This window comes from Lycorma delicatula, chromosome 6 (assembly GCF_047948215.1).
Source record: "Lycorma delicatula isolate Av1 chromosome 6, ASM4794821v1, whole genome shotgun sequence".
Classification (NCBI taxonomy): Eukaryota; Metazoa; Arthropoda; class Insecta; order Hemiptera; family Fulgoridae; genus Lycorma; species Lycorma delicatula.
Window position 1 is genome coordinate 112,149,864 of NC_134460.1, and position 17,169 is coordinate 112,167,032.

The 17,169-nt window shown below is 28.5% G+C and overlaps 1 protein-coding gene across 3 annotated transcripts in view; it reads right to left on the reverse strand.

The window, feature by feature from the left end:
- Positions 1-17,169, reverse strand: part of Eip63E (cyclin dependent kinase Eip63E) — a 778,181-nt gene that overhangs the window by 26,700 nt on the left and 734,312 nt on the right. For all 3 annotated transcript variants that reach the window (XR_012756703.1, XM_075368329.1, XM_075368330.1), the window contains exons 5-8: positions 9,063-9,154; positions 8,425-8,599; positions 4,596-4,782; positions 1,260-1,474 (exon numbers count right to left, since the gene is read on the reverse strand). Coding sequence is in view for 2 of the 3 variants with exons in the window: in XM_075368329.1 (XP_075224444.1) it covers positions 1,260-1,474; positions 4,596-4,782; positions 8,425-8,599; positions 9,063-9,154 (669 nt within the window). In the remaining variant the exon portion in view is untranslated. The remainder of the gene's footprint in view (positions 1-1,259; positions 1,475-4,595; positions 4,783-8,424; positions 8,600-9,062; positions 9,155-17,169) is intronic.

Here is a 17,169-nt window from a genome sequence, read left to right on the forward strand (position 1 = left end):
AAACATAATGTTATAGAAATATATAACTCATAAATTCTAATACTTTTGAAGTACTTTAATTTCATGAGTGGTCTTTGATGAGTTTTAAAATAAATAATAGAAATAACTTCATTTAGTCTCAGTTACTGAAAAGAATCATTTTACAAGTATTCCATTAAAATCAAACCAGTCATTTTGGAATTATGTACCATCCACACCTATTAGCTTCTGCACAGTCAGATAAAAAATACATTAACAATTACTTAATTAAATAGCAATCACTTAATCTGTGTAAAGTAAAAAAGCTACACATAATATTATATTGCTGTAAATTACATTATAAGAGGATTTATAGTTTCAATCTGATAAATTATAAGCTAATGGCCAACATTAGTCATTGCTCAACTATTTGAGGGGACTTTTAAAAAATAACTTCTTTTAAAAGTAAATTTCCCCTACTAAATGATTAATCCTGATTCAATTAGCAGCCAGTTCCCTTATTTTAATGGCTATCTTTCACATGCGTAGTAATTTAAAAGTATTAGAATCAGCATTTAAAAGTTTCTATTTATTCTTCTTCTTTATTCTCAATTTAATTTTCAGTTCATGAAAATTAAATTTAACATTACACCATACTACTAGATAAGTTTATTAATTTCTACTAACTTTTCTGTAGTTTTCAAGAAATGACTCAAGAGATGATCACTCAGTTCAAAATAAATGATTTGGTCATTGCAAGTTTCAAAACCATCAGTAATTGAAAGTTAAAAATAAAAAGAATGATGATTAAAAAATACCACCAGCACCAAATAAAAAATTACTGAAAAATTGCTTCTGAACAATAATATTACAATAATGGTATTGTAATATTATTGTTCAGAAGCAATTAAGAAGATTTAAAACTGCAGTATATGAATTTAATATTATGATAAATATACTGTAAATTTTTCTTTTAACTCATTTGATCAACTTTTAATTATTGCAAAACTGCAGAATTATAATCTTCTGTAGACCATAAAGAATTATTTTTTAAAAGAAACTATTACAATTTATTCAAAGAATATGATAAAATAAGAACTTTTTTCATTTAAAGATTGTCCCATTGTAACTTGCCATGTGGCAAATGTAAACATATACATAAAAACAAAAGTCATTTACTACTTTAAAATGAAGTAAATATTTTTATTTTCTGAAATTAATAACACTCTTACTTATCTTTACAAAATTATTAAAATATTATATACATTATTCAAAGAGAAAGAAAGAGTGAGAGTACCTACCTTAAATATCTTATCCAATTGATCGTATGTTTCTCGAACACCGGGAAAGGTGGGTACACCAGTAATCATTTCAACAAATATACATCCAACACCCCACATGTCGAGTGAGGTTGAATAATCAGTTGAACCTAAAAGGACATCAGGTGGCCGATACCATAGTGTGACCACCTCATGACTATATGTATGGGAAGGAACTGATTTTGCACGTGCTAATCCTAAAAGGGCAAAAGAAAATAAAATAATACATAACTGAAGTTTTTAAAGTTCTAAATATTCAGTTTTCTGAACATATACATCCAAAACTGAAAATTAACTTTTATTAAATAATCTATATATATAAAATACAATTTTCGTTTTGTATGTGCCCTAATAACTCAAAAACTACTGAATTGTTTTCACTGAAAATTTCACAATTCATTATTATTTGTCCTGGGAATGTTTACATGTAATAGTTTCATAATATTTAATAATATAATAATTTAATATTTAAATTAACCCTTTTAGTGCCAACCTTTTTTGTGATTACCTTGTGAAAATTGTCAGGGGTGTTTTTATATGAAATACATGTTTACACAAAAACAATCATATCTTGAGTTAATTTTAAGATATAGCTTTAACTTTATAATAATTTATTCAGAACAGACCAAACAATGTACATATTTTGTTGGACATGCAACTATTTTCAAATAAAAAATAAAAAATGAAAAATATACTTATGGAAAAATTTGTTTTTTTTTATAATTTTCAACCATTTCAGAGTGGTAGAAAAAATATTTACATATTATCAACTAGTCCACCAGATAGAAAAACATGTTTTTACTTATACTACTTCAGTTTTATATGTATTATAAGAAATTTTTTTTTGAAATCCTAAATGAAACACTCAAATAAACAGTCTGAAGTGTAGAGATTTCAGAAACGTTCTAAAATTCATATGAATCTAATTGAATTCTAAAATATTAAAATTAAAAGCACTAATAGTTGTTTATGGTAATAAAAAAAAACAAATAAACTGCACAATTAAAATAAACAGAACATAAATGACAGCGTGACTGTAAACAAACAAGCAAGGCCAAGACAACTTACAGTGCTGCCAATACAACACGACTTTTTTTTTTTTAACCTCTGGGACCGTTAAATATTACTTAAGAGGATGAGATGAATGACAATTTTTGTAGTTTGTGAAAATGCCATGCCTGACCGGGATTCGAACCCGGGACCTCCGGATGAAAGGCCGAGATGCTACCATTCGCGCCACAGAGGCCGGCAATACAACAGGACTATCTATGAGAATATTCACTTACACTAACCCTATTTCTACACTGCAATTTTTTTTTTTTACAATATGTTCTAACTTAAACTAGTAGATATTTGATACTTGATACTACTTGTACATATAAGGTCTATCCAAAAAGTGTCTAACCACAGGCTGAGCAGGAAAAATTGCTTACCTGTTAACATTCCAATTCTGTTCTCCTTCAAAGTACTTCCTATGTCACTCCACATCAAATCCAGGAATTCTTCCATCTTTGAAAATATTTCTGGAAGTCCCTCTTTCATCTCTTCTGTTACATTCTTATTGGCTCTTGCATCGAGATCCTTTCATCTTCAGCTTGGAGAAAAACCAGAAATTATAGAAGCCATATCTGGACTATAAATAGTTTGTAATCCTGGAGAATACTATGAGTAACAGAGATATCCTGGATCAGATACGAAGAAAGGGTAAGAATACTTTTATGATGTTCCTATTATATTAGTTGTGTTATTTCCATTTGTCTGGTTTCTCACTCTGAACTACTTAATGAAGAAAATACAGAAACTCTTGATAATACTTTCTGATAAAAGTATAAGTGGTCTTCCATGATTCCATACTTTGTTAATACCTAGAAGTTCAGCATGTTGAAAACCCACCAGTGAGTGGGCTGCTCACTATCTACTGAAGTTTAACCAATTTTAAACAATTATACCATTTATGTATACTCCATAACAACATTAATAAAATTCTGTTGAATTTCATACCGTGTTTAGCCACTTTAATCCAGACACTTAACCAGAATCCGGAATTTTTACCAGAATCCAAATACTTTACCACATAAAAAATAAGGTTAAACCAGATCTCTAATGCTGTTCCTTATTTCAGTCACATATTTTTTAGATATCATTTTGCTATCCTTTAAATTAACAAATTCATATGCATTTTACATATGTTAGCAACATTCTTTATTTTTTATTACAGTTTAAAATCATGATTTGCATGTTTTTGTGTTGTACCACTTTATAATCATATTAAACTATTTTATATTTCCTCCAAGATGCCTGACTGCCCAATCAGGTGTAATCCATTATAAATGACCATTCAATACTATAAATATTACAAGATGATAATTATAGCTATTGATAACATAAACAATAAAATAAAGAATTCGTTTTCATGAAAAAATTTTACTTGGAAAATAGGTAATCAATACAAAAAAATAGTATCCAGCAAAGAGGGGATTACAGATCATATAAATATAGCAGTTAAAAAATTTAGAAGAATGCAGGTGAAATCCTACAAAGTATCCTTGAATTATTAATGTTACCTAATTTTGAAATAACTTGCAGTTATCATATTCATTAGGCTCTTGATTATTAATTTAAAAATTTTCAAATACATTGAAAATTGAATGATAAATATTTTTAAAAATCAATATATCTTTGTCAGAAATGTTGTAGCATCAATGTTACGCGACATGAGATATCTTCCTTATAAATGTCCAGAATTTATTTATGAAACTATCTACTACAGTCAACTGAAATTAACTGTGTGAAGGAACAAAAAACCCAATGTAGAGAATATGTAACATCAGATGTTACACAGCAATTAGAAAAAAAAGCAACTAAGCACAGTACTAAATGAGTTTGATTAAAACAAGCATGCAGGTATAGTAAAAATATAATGATAAGTAGTTCTAAGTTGTTAAAACAATCCACAAAAAAAAAAAAAAAAATAACAAATTCAAACTAACTAAAACCTTAATACATGATATTGTTTCATAAAGTAACTCCTAGCTCAGGAAGATATCTAGCAAGTTCAATTATACGATAACTTATACACTCTTACAAAATTTTTGTTAATAATTGAATAAAATGATGAAAAATTAGAACACTAAAAGTAAAATCAAATGAAAAAAAAAAACAACAAAAAATCTTTAACCCTAGCTTATATGTTGCAACAGTTATTTCATTAATCACTATATACTCAAACTTGCACAGATATGCATAAAATTAATAATTATATGAATACATTAATTAAAAATTAAAAAGTAATGCAAGTACTATAAACAAGAATCATACCAAAATCGGCAAGTTTGAGCTCTCCAATCTCACTAATCAAAAGATTCTGTGGTTTGACATCACGATGCAGAACTCTGCGTTTATGGCAGTAAGCTAGACCACGAAGTAACTGGAAGAGGAATAACCGAACATTTGCGTAATTTAATCCCCCACCATGCCTTTCCATATACTGTGATAGATCTGTGTGCTGTAAAAAAAAATTAGATACAAAATCAAAGCACTGGTGCTTTATGCTTGTATTTTAGATATTAAATACAAAATGCAATTTCTTATTATATATAATTTTGCTCATCTAAAGAGTAACACCAATTAGGTTTTATGAAATAGCCACTTTATGAAGTCATTGTCGAGATCTCTTAAACAACCTCCTGCTTAATACTTTACAACACTAATACTTAATTATATTTTACATTGTTCTGTAAGACTACATAAATTATCGAACAAGTTCATCAAAAGTAAGCATGTGCTCACATAATGCATGCATATGTGATCTAACCCAACCATCTTCTGAATAGCATTGTTCCAGACAGAAGAACCTTATTGTAAAATTTTATAAAAATCAGAAAACACTTAGCTAAAACTGCATAATAAACACATGGTTATAATGAAAAAATGTGGCTTATAACAGGATCTCACTTGGCTTTGATAGTGTAAAAGCATTTTTAGAATAAAATAGTTTTAAACTTATTGTAAATTAAATCATCACAGTTACCAATAGGTACTTGAAGCCCTACCAAAGGCAGCGGATTCAAATAATGTTGTTTTACAGACCTTCAAAAATTTAATTGTTCCATTTCTTATTTTAAATTGTGAGTAAATAATTCTGTTCAAACTACAAGCAAATATTGTTTCACGTAAAGGAATTGAAATAATTTTACATTTAAAAGGTTCCCAAAAGTCTCGTATTTCCTTCTTCTTACAATAAATCTAGATATAGATTTATTTAAATAAATAAAAAAAAATAATATTCAATACATAACTCAGAATAATCTTATTATTATAATAAGAAAACTGGAGAACTCTTGGATGTATCCTAAAATTTAAAAATAGAAACCAGAAATTCAAAAAGTAAAACAAATTAAAAAAGAATTAAAAAGCACTTTTATTTAAATGATATAAAAAATAAAATTTGTTCATCTCTTCAAAGAATATTGATTTCATGTGATTAAAATAAAAGCAATGAGTACTCATCATTACAAATAGTAAAGTATTTTTTTGTAATGTTAAAATCTCATTGAAACATTAAATACTTTTGACTTTTAAATTATACAACTTGTAAAAATCTAACTAATATGGCATGTATAATCAAGCAAAGTTTCTTAGTAATTATGTGACTTCTATATGCTTGAAAAGTGACTAAAAAATACAACCAAACTCATCTCATCACACAGTATTACTAAACAAGTTATAATTTTATTATATCTTATTACAGATTGTCTTCAGTAATCAATGTTGTACATTTTGTGTTATTATGTAAGGAGCTAATACTCCTTTAACACGTTCGCTGCTGTTCCGGTCCCTGATGCTAGGAAAGGTTATTCAATCAAGTGCAATGTTAAAATTGCTTGCCTTGATGGTAACGTGTTTCCCATCTCCAGGGTGCAGAACATATCTTAGTAATAGTGGGGCTCTGTCGTAGGGTACAGGAACACAGCTGATACTTATAACACTATCTAGTGAATCAAGTTATACTTTTCTGCTATGTTTAGTTTACAAATTTGTTTTTTAGGTTATTTTTGGCTTATTTTAATATAGTTTGTGTCACCAGCGTCTGGAGTAGCAATGGCAATGAATTTAGTTTTCCTAACACTAGAGTCCAGAACCACACTAATAATTATGGGAATAACCAGAATCAATTTGTAAATAAATTCACTTTTTACCTTTTAAGAAATAAAATTAAAATAGTTTAAATGCAAAATAATACACAACAGTACAAAATAAGTAAATAAGATAAAAGTAGAAATATTTCTAGTATATTTAGTTTATAATACTTAATTCTATCGTTTGTTGTTAATTTTTTTTTTCTTTTCGAATAGCCGATTTAGAGGGCACACTTAATCAACTTTTTAGCCCATGCTTCTTTCATTTTTCTAGAGTGGTGTTCTTTGCCTTCTTGAGTCCATTTTCTCCCTCTTCTACAAGTGAGTTTTTTCCTCTCCTGAAACTCTAATTCCTGTATTGTTTTTCTGAATGTTGCTCTGTCCTTTAAAATGTCTGAGTCTATTGAATTGTTTACTAGGTCATTGTCTATTTCATTAAGCCAGGTTATCTTGTTCTTGTGAGTGTTTAGTAGGGTGAAGATCTGTTTTGTTAGTCTGGTGTTCTCCATTCTGTATATGTGTCCATAGATTTGCAGTCTAAATTGTTGTTAATTTAATTTTATTCTATTATTCTTACAATAATTTATTAATTACATTCTAAAAAATACTGTATAAATAATTCAAGAAGGGTGAAGATCTGTTTTGTTAGTCTGGTGTTCTCCATTCTGTACATGTGTCCATAGAATTGCAGTCTAAAGTGTTGTTAATTTAATTTGATTCTATTATTCTTTCAATAATTTATTAATTACATTCTAAAAAATACTGTATAAATAATTCAAGAAGGGTGAAGATCTGTTTTGTTAGTCTGGTGTTCTCCATTCTGTACATGTGTCCATAGAATTGCAGTCTAAAGTGTTGTTAATTTAATTTGATTCTATTATTCTTTCAATAATTTATTAATTACATTCTAAAAAATACTGAATAAATAATTCAAGAATTAAAAAACAAAAAATCAAGTAATATAAAAATTAATGCTAGACTGTAAAATTCATTCAACAGGAAGATAAATATTCACAAAAAAACCCTTAAAATCGCTTATCTGTTGCTATAAAATTTTATAGAATGATTGAAAGAATTACGTTAAAGAAAAAAACAGCTGCACTAAAGTGAATTTTCAGTTAACACTAAATGCAAGGTACGTTCCAGTCTTCCAGAGACCAGGACAGCACTCTGTAAAATGTGATTAAATAATTCCGCAGCAAACATGTTAATAGAAAGTGTCTAGTCATTATTTTTTTTATTTTTATTATTCAACTTGTTCATCTAACATTTGCTGAACTGTTAAAACCATTTGTAATAATGAGCACATCATACCTTTATTTTCAGTCATAAAGAATGAACAATATGTTGACAGCTAAAAAAAAAATTAATTTTTGTACATTAAATAAATGTTCTTAAAGACATTTTTAATGTATACATTTATTTTCTACGAGCAGATACAAATGCTGAATAAAATCTTTCGTATTCTAATCATAAAAGCCATAATGAATTTAAATTCAAAAATTTAAGTCAAACATTTAATGTAAGGGGATAAAAAATCGTCTAGAGAATTTAATTTAAGACAATGAGCTGGAGTTGTAACTATTCTCTACGCAGATTAAGGCCAATCTTTTTTTTATGTACAAGAAATTATCATGTGAAAAATGGATCTGGTTGGGATTTGAACCCAGAATCCACTAGATGATAAGTATAAATTTTAACACTCCACCAAGGTAGCAGCAGGGTTAAATAAAAGCATTTTAACAATAACAATGAATCTAGCGCTTGATTACTGTTACAGCATGCTATTTTCTTGGTCCCCATGTATTACACTTTGAAACTAGGAGAAAATATTTCTGAAATGACTGATCACTATAATTATTTCTTAGCTAATAAGACTGAGATTTCAATTCCAGTTATATTTTTATCGATGATTACAAAAACAATAATATATATATATATCTAACTACCTAAAAAGCAGTGGAATATTTGATTACATTAATAAAAGTAAACAAATCATCATTACTTACAACATATTCAAACACAAATGTAAGTGTCTCTCTAGTATGAACAATATCATGTAGAGTGACTATGTTGCAATGCTTCAATTCTTTTAACAATGATGCTTCTCTAATTGCAGTAAACGGCGCACCCTCTTCTTCTTGCAGTCTGATCTCCTTTAAGGCCACCACTTGGTTTGTCAAGCTACATAAAAAAAAAAGTCTTAATAAAACCAAACTTAGTTGTTTAATAAAATCCACATGTACTATTAGAAATAACAGCAAGCCTATACTGAATGCAAAGTCGTTCAAAGATGATAAACTTGACAAATAATCTATAACTACTAATACTTGTTACTACTAATTTATCAAAAACAGCCTTACAATTCTGATAAAAATCGTTTTGCTATTCTGTATGAAATATAAGAAAATATTTTTGCAACTTGCATTTAGAAGCCGAAACCAATTTTCCATTAAATTTTCCTAATTTTGAAAACCCATGATTTTCAAGAAAATTCTATGATCCTAAGATTACAGTATAGTTCTTGAACTTATACCTAAAAATTAAGCAGTCTTGAGTTTATTTATTTGAATATTCTGAGCTCATAAATATAAAGAAAATTACTTCATAAAAAAATAATTTTTTACCAAAAAATAAATTAACTCACTTGCTATAGCCCTTGAAGACGGTTGCATAAGACCCTTCTCCAAGCTGCTCCAGTTTTATGTAGGCTTCCGATTTCCCAAACGGAGAATCCCCCTAAAAAAAAAAGAATGTTAACAGTGTTCAAAAGAATATGAAATTTATCATTTGAAATAAAAAATTAACAGTATCTACAGAAGTTGGTACAAACCATTATAAGCTTTCAACTTTTGGACTTCCTACACTACCTTTGGCTATTAATTCTTTCTAATTATTTGTTGTTAGATGGAATACATGTAATAGTTGTAGGTGATCTAAGTTGAGTTAACAATTACTTATAAAAAAATAGCATAGTCATTCTTAACAATAATAAGCATTCCATGACAAGATTACTCGAAAAGTGAGAAGGGAAGTATTTCTTTTTTGTTTTCTTCAGCTAGTTGAATATTATATTACTACACAACACTCTACTCTGGTAGGCATTTTGTGAATTTTAGGTGATAATCATCCTCATTTTGTTCACCGCAGAACCAGTGGACATCATTACTATAACAGAAAGCAACTCAAACTGATGCTTCCTATATCTGTAGCTCTTGGAAAGAGTGGGACAGTAAAAATAAAATAAAAATATTAATACATTTCTTTCCATTGTGAAACAGTACTTTATGTGATTGCTTAAACATGTTAAGAGATTTGAAAGCCAGCACATTTTAAAAATCTTGCAGAAGTGAAAAATATAAGGTCTGAACAGGATTTAAATCTGGAACCTTCCTAGTGAAGGAGGATAGGCTACCATTCATATCAGAAGTCATGAAATGTGTAATTTTAGTCATAAAACTAATTTCAATTGTAGTAAAATTGTTTAAAAAATGTATGAAGAGCAATTAAAAAAAATTCCTGAATGGAAATGGTTTAAAATACCAGAAAGTTTTTTTTTAAATATTAAGAAACTAACCAGTTACCCCAAAATATTAGTTTTATAAGAAAAGATCTAAATTTTTCAACTGGTTCAGTCACTTCTCTAATAAATTATACAATAAAATCCTTCTCAAACAACACTTTTGATCTGATGTATGGAGAAAACTGTAATTAATACAATATTGATTTGACTAATCAATTTCAGTTTGTTTTTAAATCCTATGTAAGATTGTAAAACATATTACTTTGATAATCTGATGATTCTGCACTTCAGAAATGTCTGACGGTGATATAGCATTCTTGGAAATTAAAAGACAAGAAGTAAAAATAAAATACCAACTGAAGCTACATTTAATAACTTATTTCTAAAACCTTCAAGTTAAATAAAGCTGAGAACGGTTTCCCTGCAAACTGTTCATATTTTTAGTGGCTAATGATTATACCACACAATGGTAATTAAATAAATAAATATAACCTTAACAGGTGTACTAACCTTTAATAAGCAAAAGATGATATCTTACGATAAATTTAAGAAAAGTAAATACTGAAATTTGAACATAAGAAGAACACTATGTTAACAGATTACATATATTTATTTTATTTCATCACATAAATAAAAATATAAGTTTAAAAAATTAATAATAACCTAACACACCAAGAAGAAAAATAAAGTTTAATATGCACCATTAATATATTATATTTTCCTTACATGTAATTAATTACTTCTGAAAACCTAGTGATACTGGACAGCATGATCTACAATAATTGTGCTGGTCTATATGCAGTTATTGTCCCAGGTTTTAAATATAGCTGAATAAATTGAGATTAAATTATTATAAAAAAAATACATATATACCTTTCCTGCAGTTCATCAAACAAATTTAAAGGCCATTTATAAAGGTTGGATAATAATTTGTAAAAAAAATATCACAGTGAATGGTTGATTTTTTGCACCTGACACATTTTAAAATAAATATTTTATTAAACGTCACATTCTTCCTACACATCTTATAATTTTACCTTGCATTATTTAAATTCATCTACAAAGGAAACATTTCAGTGAATATTTCAATACTGATCAAAATAACAGCAGATTGTAAATTTTTACAGATTTTTAAAAACTGTTAATTTGGATTTAAATTCCCATATAGCCGTTTTGCAAGTTTTTATAACCACACCCTTAATTTTCACCCTTGATTTACTCCGCATATGGAAAGGATGTTTGCAAAAGTAATGGTTGAATATTGTATTGTCACCCGACCTTAGTAACTGTGCAAAATTTCATCAATAGGCAATGTCAGGAAGTTTGTTAAATTAAGATGCAATATTTGAGGACAAACATGAAAAAAATTGAAAAAACACTGTGAGTTAAAATAAAGCAAGTAATAACATCACAATGGATATTAGCTAAGTTAACAGAATCTGAAATTATATCAAATTTCTGCTTAGATAGCATTATAGCAAATGAAATATTTGGCCCGAAGTGGACTCTCAGGGCTCAGGTCAGCCCAGCCAAATCCCGGAGCCAGCTCAGGAGCTCCTCAGGGCTTTCCAGGGCCAAATACATCAAAATATTGTCACATAGTGAAAAATTAAAATGGAGAAATCTGTTGATTACAAAAGTTAATTTTTGAAAATATATATTTTATAATTTCATTTATTTATCAATTTCATTAATTAATGGTTAAAAAGCAGGAGATAAATTTAAAGTACCGATTTAAGTTATTGTTCTTTAAAAATGGAGAAAAATAGAATTTTTGTTATTTTTCGCTTAGAAAGTTCACTAAGAATTTTTAGCGATTCTAAGAATTCTTCAAGCTCTTTCTAACCTCTTTTTGGTTCTAATATAGTAAATGTGTTTTGATAAAATTATTTTGATGAAAATTAAAGTTTTGGTTGTTGTTTCTGAAAGCTATTTTATAACGGTTTTTTATTTTGCAATGGTAGCAGCTCAGATGTCAACAGGAGTACAGTTCATGTACGCACTTGCACAACAGTCACCCCCCCTGCCACACAGTTTTCCCACCATAGCAACACTGTGGCTCCAATAAAACAGCGTGCACAAGAATGAAATTTTAATTCATTGTCGACCACCTCCTGGAGAAGACCAACAAGAAGAAGAAGTAGAAGTAGAAGATGATAATGGAAGAAGTTCCCTGGCTGCCTCAACACACAGGACCTCCCAGCAGATGCCAACATCCCCGCCGGAGCAGCAAGCCTGGCCGGCCTGTCGAGGGAGCCACTGGAGCGGGTGCTACCTTCCCACTCCAGCTCCCTGAGCTTCAATCGCCCTGGCCGGCAAACTCAGCAGCAGGAGTGAGGGATCACTTGGGGAGAACTGCCTTGGCTGCACCGGCAAAAGATAACCGACACTGACCCAACACTGCAGGGCTCTGGGGGCCACCACTGCCACGCTGTAGTAGGAACCCAACTGTCGCTGAGAGGAAGCCCGGTCTGATTTCAATGGTCAAGCCGCAACTCCCCGACTACAGCCGAGTTGACTTCACTGGAGACCAGCTTCCAAACCCAACAACTTTCTAGGAACTAATGACAAAAACAGCCCTTTTCAAGGCTACCACAAGGTTATAAATTACAAGCTGTTGAAGCCAATCGACGACAACAACAGCTCTTTTCAGGGCTACTACAAGGTTGTAAAGTGCCACTTGCTGTTGAAGCCATTTGGCTACAATACATAATACTTCATCTTATGACGAACCAAAGACCTGATAGGCACACAAAGTGGCTGTAGAACTGACCCATAATAAAGAAGCAGCTACCCAATCAGCAATTATAATGTGCTGCAAGATATGTATAATTGTAATTAAGATGTCACAGATGAAACTAGGACTTATTACAGTTACTAGGACTAGTACTTATTACTAGGACTAGTAATGTTGTTACAGCCACTTACAGGGCAGTATTTTTTTATATTTATATAAAATTTGTAATTTAAGTGTGAGTTGTTTTTTAAAAATTCAAATCATGAAATAAAAAGTTTATTTACATGTACAGAGCTATAATGATAATAGTTATTTATTTATAATTTAACAGTAATCAATAAGTATTAGTTATCAGTATTTATTAGTTATCAGTATTTATTAGTTACCAATAATTTAATAAATAATCAACACATAGACATAGTAACTCAAAATAAATATATTTTAAAAGAGCATTCTATTGCTTATAAGTAAAACATACATTTAATAATGCAAACCTTAACTGTCAAATTAGACAATACATTTCAAACAATGATAACAATGCAACATATGAACAGAACAGCTTATAATAGTGTAAGCAAATTACTGACCAGTATGTCAGTCTTTTGTAAAGGGTTAATAAAGAAAGAAACCATACAAAAATTGTTTGTGTATTAATTTATGAAGTAAGGAATACTTCATATGCATGCAGTAGTAACAAGTTTTTCTTTCTTTTTTTTTTAGCAACTCTTGTATACATCAATCATTAATGTTAGCAATAAAAATAATGTTAATAACTAGTAAAAAAGTAATAATAATTAGTAATAAAGCAAAATGACAAATTTAACAACAGATTTTACTCCAAAATTAATCTTGGACCACTCTTCAATTAAGATGATGAATGAGAAAATAAAAACAAGAACATCCCATATGCTGCTTTATAATTAAATGTTGATGTATGACTTGTTAGTATTAAATGAATTAAAATTAAGTTCTTAAAAAACTTAGAGCCAAAGTTCCATTTACTTCAAGACCAGTAATTAAATTATTTGAACAGAAATAAAACCTTTCAAAATGTGTGCTTATTTATTAAAAATATCTTTAAAAAATGATAAGATAAAAACTTGATATATTACCTTAAGCAACCACACTGCTTCAATCTTAATAGACAGATCCTGTATCACATCCCTACTGCAAAGGATTAAGAAACATACTGACTCATGTTGAGTTTTTCAGACCAAAATTATAATTTAATGAGTAAAACGAATCAATCTTTAGGATTTATACTGAGAATGTGCTAATAGGTACTTGATCATAGTCTATTGAAAAATTCAGCTCCAAGTTGGAACCCACACTTTAAAAATTACATTAAGTTGGAGCAAATGCAGAATATATTTTTTCATTATGTATACTATAAAGGATTGTTCTGTTTTGTTCCGAGGACTTTTATTCTAAAGAATTGATAACCTTATCTGACATTTCAACCTTAAAAGCTAAAAATGAATTGACACCTCAACATACACATTATTTAATAATAAAACTGATTTCTCATGTCTCTCAAGTATATTTAACATCACAATTCTGATACTAACTAGAAGGAAGACTTATTTTTTTACTTCTAGATAAGTTACTCTCAATCAGTACTATACTTTATTCAGTTGGATACCACAAATTTATATTACTGTATTTATTGAAATTAGCTGGATCTATTTAATGATAATTGTTCTTATTTTAAATAAAATTGTTATCTTTAAATTAAACTCATTTCAGTGAATAAACCCAAAAGAACATTATTCATTAAAGTTATCCAATAGTTTGATTATCTTTTGAAGAGATTTTAAATACATTTTACTCTTTTTTCTCTATAATTTCTATTGTAAATTTATTTTTTTCTTTAAATTTGTGGTTTTAACTTCCATTTTTAATTTCAAGCTATTATCTTGTATAGTATTTAAATATTAGAATTACATTTGAATGATATTCTTGTATTAATGTTAACAAAAAAGAAAAATTACAGTTACTAATGAAATTAAGCATTCAGGACTATCTGTAGCTTTGCTTTCTAAGTTAGCTATGAAAAGTTCTTTATGCTTTCAAACTAATGTATAACAAATAACCTGATTAGTAAACTACAGAAAATAATTCACACTGTTATATAACGTAATGACTGGTAAACTGCCAATGATAAATCTCCATAATAATGTGATATTAATTTATGATTATTATGATTCTGGAAAGTAGAAAAATACATATATTACAGTAATTATTATTTAACACAAACATTAAAAATGCCTATAAACAATTCATCACAAAATGATAAAAACCTTACAAGCAGAAAAATTTAATTTGTCAATTTGGAAAGGTTTTACAATCATTAGGAGCATGTTGAATGCATGACAAGGAAACCATAATTTAATAAAAATTTTATTTACAAAGAAACTTATTGGTTACAAAACCTATTGCTGCTGAGAAATATTGTGACTGAAGGGTGATTCAATAAAATTATTTTTTTAAAGTTAATCATAAATATTAGTAAAAGGTTAGGTTACACTGTCAGTCAAGAAGTCAGTAAGAAGTAAGCAGGATGTTGACATACACACTTTTTTAAACACAATCATTAAATCTCACAAACACTTTTCATAGTTTTATTGTAGTAATGCACTGATAACCAATTACCAACAATTACTTTCTATAAATGTTAGTTATTAGACAAAAATGAACTAAGATCATTTCTCTTAAATGACGGAAAAGATAGATGACTTAAATATCTTCTTAAACACAATTGTCTCCCTCCTACTAATTTTCATTTTCATAATTAATTACAAGTTCATTATACACAATGTTAAAAACTATGTTTGTGTTTATACATATTTTCTACATATAACTTACTCATGAAATCAATATAATAAAATGCAATCACAAAGAAAGGATGAAAGTTTTGCATGTAAAACTTGCACCATGTACTAATACTATTATTACAACACAAAATGAAAACAACACATAAATAATTAATAACTAAGATCAGAAGTGGAATACTGCTTTGTACAACAAAATACAGTCAAAGAATTTTTAAAGTTATTTATTATGAAGACGTCATTTTACAAAATAAATTACTATTATAACAATCTAATAAGAAAGTGGGAGAGGATTTATTATGGTAAAACTTAAAAGGTTTAATTTTCCTTTAACATTAAAGCAATTTACTTAGAACAAAATCTTGGTTTCTGATTAAGAAAATAAATAAATTACAACTTATCATTTTTATAACAGATGGAACACCAAATTAGGACTCTCAAAAGAAGAATGCAAAATAAGGATGCAAATGGCTAAAACCTTGTTTGATTGTTCGTTCCCTAAATTACCATCATTTAACAGTTTGCTCCAGCTTCCCTTGAAAACGCAACTGCAAGTACTGAAATTAATTTACTGAGTAGTATATCAGGAATGAATAAAAGATATTACAATTACAATGTCTTATTATGCCAATCCAATCCCCATGACACAGTGACAGCGAATCAGCCTTTCATCCAGAAAGTTCAGGTTCGAATCCTGGTCAGGCATGACATCTTTTGGATGTTACAAACTTTCCACTCTATATTCTCACACAAAAGCTTCAAACTTATACAGTAAATTAATCATGAACTGGGAAAAAAAAAAAAATAAGAGGGAGAGGTGATTATTTTTAAGTATATAAAAACAAAAGTAACAAATAACACAATACAGATGATAAAAATAAAATAAATTGAATAATTTTTATTAGAAAATATGAAAACAATATAGCTATAAAAGTTCACAAAGTTTTGCAGAGGGCAACAAGAAGACAAATTACAAGAGGTCATATACAGGAACCCCACAAAGGAAGAAATTATAAATTTCACATGCAGTTCAAAAAATGAAATTTTATACAAGGCTTAATTTCTTGGATACTTGGCAATTTTATTTAATGAATAATAAATAAAGTAATGCTGCTGAAGATGAAATGATATTATAAAAGTGGTTCAATAATTAAATGTTACGTCTTGTTTATCTGTATCTGGTGGAAAATAATTAAAATTGATAATACAACTCTGATATAGTGGTTTAAAAATATAATTAAGGAAGAAGTCCAAATGTCTAAATAAATTAAATCAAATATAAATAAATTAAAAAAATTAAATTAATATAAATAAATTAAATCAAATATTATTAAATGAAATAATAAATCATACTCATACACTCTCGTCTAAGGAGATTAAAACTTGGGTTATTTAACTTAGTTGTTGCATATGTACATTTATTAAACTCAGTAAAATGAAGTAAAAACAGATATTATTCCTCAGAAAGAAAAAAAAAAGTGTGTGTGTATATATGTATGTATGTATGTATGTATGTATGTATGTATATGTGTGTGTGTGTGTGTGTGTGTGTGTGTGCGTGCGCTCGTGAATGCATACATTTAATTATTTTTAATGCATCGTCTAGTTTTATTTTATTACATAAATAATCTCTCTTTTTCTGTTCAGCCTCTGGAACCACTGT